The following is a 4,306-nucleotide window of genomic DNA, read 5'->3' as shown; positions in this document are numbered from 1 at the left end:
GGTTGGCCAACCTGCACGCCATGGGCATCGCGCCGCCGTGAGTACCTGACGAACCCATGGCCCGAATTCTGCCCAAACGTTTCTCCAGGTTCCCTAGCAGCGGCCTTATCGGCTGGGGGAGGGAAGGGAGGAATTTTGTGTTAAAGAGGTGAAACAGGTTGCCCCCTCCCTGGGTGAGGCTTGGAGCCCTTTCTAGGTGGGATTTAACGTTGTGGTGATGCCTTTCACGAGTCCTGGGCTGGTTTGGTGCTTCCCTTGCGAATCAGATTTCACGTTTCTTTTGAATTAACGCCGTTCTTGCGCTCTGATGCGATGTTCTCCTGCTGCCAGGAAAGTGGAGCTGAGGGATCAGACAAAGCCGACGCCGCTGATCTTGGATGAGCAAGGCCGAACTGTTGATGCGACCGGTAAAGAGATTGAGTTGACTCACCGCATGCCAACCCTAAAAGCCAACATCAGAGCTGTGAAGAGAGAGCAGTTTAAACAGCAGCTTAAAGAAAAACCCTCGGAAGACATGGAGTCAAACACTTACTTTGACCCCCGGGTCTCCATAACCCCAGCCCAGCGTCAGAAACGCACCTTTAAGTTCCATGAAAAAGGCAAATTTGAGAAAATTGCCCAGAGGTTGCGAACGAAGGTATTGGAGGTTTTGCCGCGCTAACCCCACAGCGAGGACGCAAGGGTTCGGGTTGGGAGGGGAGCCCGTTCTCCTCTCCTGGGACGCGAAGGGATGCCGCGGTGCCTTTGAGGAAGCGGTTTTGCGGAAAAGTCACCCGAATCTTTTCCGTTCGCGTTGGAAGGGCGGGCGCCCGGATTGGAACATGCGTGTGGGAAGCGTTTGCTCACAGCTCGCTTCGCTCGATGAAAGACAAAATCTGTTTGGTTTGGGGTTTTTTGACAAAAGATGGAGATTTTTTTCTGGCCAAGCGTGTTTTTTCTGCAGAAGCGATCACCCTAGAGGTGGAGATTTAAGGGAATCTTGCTAAAATGCCCGAGTTCTTGGGGAGAAGGGAAGAGAAGAGCACAGAAGTCCAGGGCTCTGGTGCCCGGGGAGATGTTCCTTTCGGATCGCTCCGTGCTCCTATAGAAGGTTCAGTGCTAAGAGCAGATTTTTGGTGGGTTTGTGAGCTCCTGCAGAAGCGTTCTGCTGTCACGGGCCGTGTGCTTCCTTCTGTGGATTGTTTTTTAAAAGATCAATCAGCAGGTGTGGACGTGATGCGCTTTTCCCGAAAGTTTTGCCGGTTTGGAATGACCTTTCTGTCACGTTTTCCTCCCCTTGTCCTCAGGCCCAGCTAGAAAAACTGCAGGCGGAGATCTCACAGGCTGCCAGGAAGACGGGGATACACACTTCCACCAAGTTGGCTCTTATTACCCCGAAAAAGGAGCTGAAAGAGGGGGAGATCCCAGAGATAGAGTGGTGGGACTCCTACATCATCCCCAACGGCCTGGACTTGTAAGTATTTTGCAGGTTTGAGCGTTCTGCCGTGGGATGAGGCTCAGGGCGCTGTGGAACTGCACCTCCCTCATCGCCGAGGTCCAGCTGGGCGCTGGGTTTCCGTGTCATGTCAAGAGAAGCGTTATTATTTTTGGGGCGGTTTGTTTGGGATTTTTTTCCCCACCATGACTTGCGTTTAAGGGAACGCAGGAATCGAGGCCGGGAAGTTTGCAATGACGCCCAACTCTCTCCTTTCTAGAAAAGGCGGAACGTCTTCGAAGAGAGACGAGTACTTCGGGATCACAAACCTCGTGGAGCACCCGGCACAGCTCAGCCCACCAGGTACTGCCCCGGTTTGGGTCGGGATGAGATAGTCGGAGGATGCTGGCGCTTGCTGGGCTTGTTCATCTTGCCTCCTTTCTCCTCGCAGTGGACAGCGACACGCCAGTGACCCTGGGTGTTTATTTAACTAAGAAAGAGCAGAAGAAACTACGGCGACAGACTCGAAGAGAAGCCCAGAAGGAGCTGCAAGAGAAAGTCAGGCTGGGCCTGATGCCGCCGCCGGAGCCCAAAGGTAAACGACGGCCAGCGGGCTAACGCCGGCCAGTAGCCGTCAAACTGGACCGAGAGCCGGTGTCTGACAGGAGCCTCCCGTTTCCTCTGCAGTAAGAATTTCAAACTTGATGCGAGTGCTGGGGACAGAGGCTGTTCAGGACCCGACGAAAGTCGAAGCCCACGTTCGAGCGCAGATGGCGAAGAGACAGAAGTAGGTGGCGGGTTGTGCCTCTTTTTTTGGGGGACGGCTGATTTCTAGGTGGATGTAGTGCTGTGCTGCATTCGTACAGAGCGAAATCCAGTGCAGCAAGGCAGGGTGATTCTGCGTTTCGCTGTCGAATGAGCACCCCAGTGAGATCTGGCTCTTGACAATCAGCTCTTGCCTCATATTAAATGGAGCTTTTGTTGCTAATGGAAGTTTTCAGGGAAGAGACTGAGGATTAATTGGACTGGTGACTGGTTTTTATAAAAAAAAGCCCAGGTGCTTTTAACGCAGGCGGAAATCTGGGCAGGGGTTGCAGCTGCTTTGGGATCTGCAGAAGGGAAGGATCTGCTTCGATGCTGGTAACGGGTTCGCCGTTTTATTTATTGCTTCATCTCTTTGCGGCCAGAGCTCACGAAGAAGCGAACGCTGCGAGGAAGCTCACGGCGGAACAGCGGAAAGCCAAGAAGGTTAAAAAGCTGAAAGAGGACGTTTCGCAGGGAGTTCACATAGCTGTGTACAGGTGAGGGCTGGGGCCTCGTCCTGCGGCTCTTTCAAAGTCCAACAACGTGCAGAAAGGGGGAGACTTTCAAGGTTGAAATGAAATGAGGGTGGGAAGGGACAGACACAACCTCTCCAATAAGAATGGAAATGCTGGACTCAGACAAGGCCGAGTACGGTCTGTGATGATAGTTCTGTTCTCCCACAAACATTTTGTGTGTCTTTTTTTTTTTTTTTTTTAATCCGAAGGGTCAGAAACTTGAGCAATCCAGCAAAAAAATTCAAAATCGAGGCGAACGCTGGCCAGCTGTACTTGACGGGCGTAGTGGTTTTACACAAAGACGTCAACGTGGTGGTGGTAGAAGGAGGTGAGGACTCGCGAGGCGGGCTTTTCGGTCGAGGCGTAGCGTTCGAAAGCTTTCCTCTAGCAAAAATTACTGTGAAAATTGTTGACCGAGGGTGAGGGAAGGACAAGGAAGTAAGGAGGCCGTTTGAAACTCCCTTAATTACGGCGCTAATGGGGTTAGCGCTGACTGCGGAGCGCGCCGTAATCCAGTTAGAAAACCCAGCGCGTTCGATGTCGGAAAGGAAAAGCGCTTGATTTGAACCGAGGAAAGCCTCGGTTCTCAGCGTGTTGTGGTCCCGCATGGTTTGTGCTGTTCAAAGTAATTTGTGGGAGGTGTTGAAGAGCCCGTTTGGCAGTAGGAAGCCCCAAGGTAGCCAAGTGCCGTGCCAAAGGCTCGGTGTTAGTGCTGCATCGGCTTTACTTGCCGGGATGGGTTGGCTGGAGGGTGTTTGTGGGTGTTATTTTGGCTTCTGCCGCTATTTAGAACCTCTTAAAAAGTGGAGGTTGAAGGGCTTTTCGTGACCGTTGAGTCTCGATTCTCCCTCAGGCCCGAAAGCACAGAAGAAATTCAAACGTCTTATGCTTCACCGAATAAAATGGGACGAGCAAACATCAAACACGAAGGGAGAGGGTAAGTGTAAAACTGCACGCAGAGGGGCGGTGGTGGGGTTCTCTGCTTTCAGGACTAAAATGAGCTTTATTGGTTGTTGTGGGTGTTTTGGTTTTTTTTTCAGACGACGACGAGTCTGATGAGGAATCCGTTAAGAAAACAAACAAATGCTCTCTGGTTTGGGAGGTGAGTTGTAAGCGTAGTTTAATATGGGAGGAGCCGAGGCAGAAATGATGGTTGGAGGCTTTGAATTGGATGCGAACCTGCCTCGTCTGGAAAAACATTTATTCCTGAGGACCTCGGCGCCGTGTTTCCCCCAGAGGCAGGTGGGAAAAGCGTCCCCTTTCCTCCTCCCAGGGCACGGCGAAGGACCGAAGCTTCGGCGAGATGAAATTTAAGCAGTGCCCCACGGAGAACATGGCACGGGAGCACTTTAAAAAGCATGGCGCCGAGCACTACTGGGACCTGGCCCTCAGCGAGTCCGTGCTGGAGTCCACAGACTGAGGCGAGGCGGCCGCCTTCGCCCCGCAGCCCCCCCCGGCTCCCGGCAGCCCCTTCCTCCCTTCGCTCTCCTCAAAGGCACCCATTAAAGACATATTTTTTAAAACAAATCGCCGTGACGCTTCCGTTGTCAGGATCCGAGGGGATTTTGGAGAG

General features: G+C 52.6%; 1 protein-coding gene across 1 annotated transcript in view; it reads left to right on the top strand.

Moving 5' to 3' along the window:
* The window catches only part of PRPF3 (pre-mRNA processing factor 3), an 8,649-nt gene extending 4,389 nt beyond the window's left edge, over positions 1-4,260 (top strand). Inside the window, exons 6-16 of the mRNA XM_009878360.1 lie at positions 3-37; positions 331-637; positions 1,287-1,453; positions 1,695-1,777; positions 1,866-2,009; positions 2,102-2,201; positions 2,602-2,715; positions 2,943-3,061; positions 3,587-3,670; positions 3,774-3,835; positions 4,007-4,260. Of these exons, the coding sequence (XP_009876662.1) occupies positions 3-37; positions 331-637; positions 1,287-1,453; positions 1,695-1,777; positions 1,866-2,009; positions 2,102-2,201; positions 2,602-2,715; positions 2,943-3,061; positions 3,587-3,670; positions 3,774-3,835; positions 4,007-4,153 (1,362 nt within the window). The 3' untranslated portion in view covers positions 4,154-4,260. The remainder of the gene's footprint in view (positions 1-2; positions 38-330; positions 638-1,286; positions 1,454-1,694; positions 1,778-1,865; positions 2,010-2,101; positions 2,202-2,601; positions 2,716-2,942; positions 3,062-3,586; positions 3,671-3,773; positions 3,836-4,006) is intronic.
* Positions 4,261-4,306: the final 46 nt, after the last annotated feature.

The sequence above is a fragment of the Apaloderma vittatum genome, unplaced genomic scaffold, assembly GCF_000703405.1.
Source record: "Apaloderma vittatum isolate BGI_N311 unplaced genomic scaffold, ASM70340v1 scaffold25390, whole genome shotgun sequence".
Classification (NCBI taxonomy): domain Eukaryota; kingdom Metazoa; phylum Chordata; class Aves; order Trogoniformes; family Trogonidae; genus Apaloderma; species Apaloderma vittatum.
Note: the sequence above shows the minus strand (reverse complement) of the source record. Positions and strands in the feature narration are given on the sequence as shown.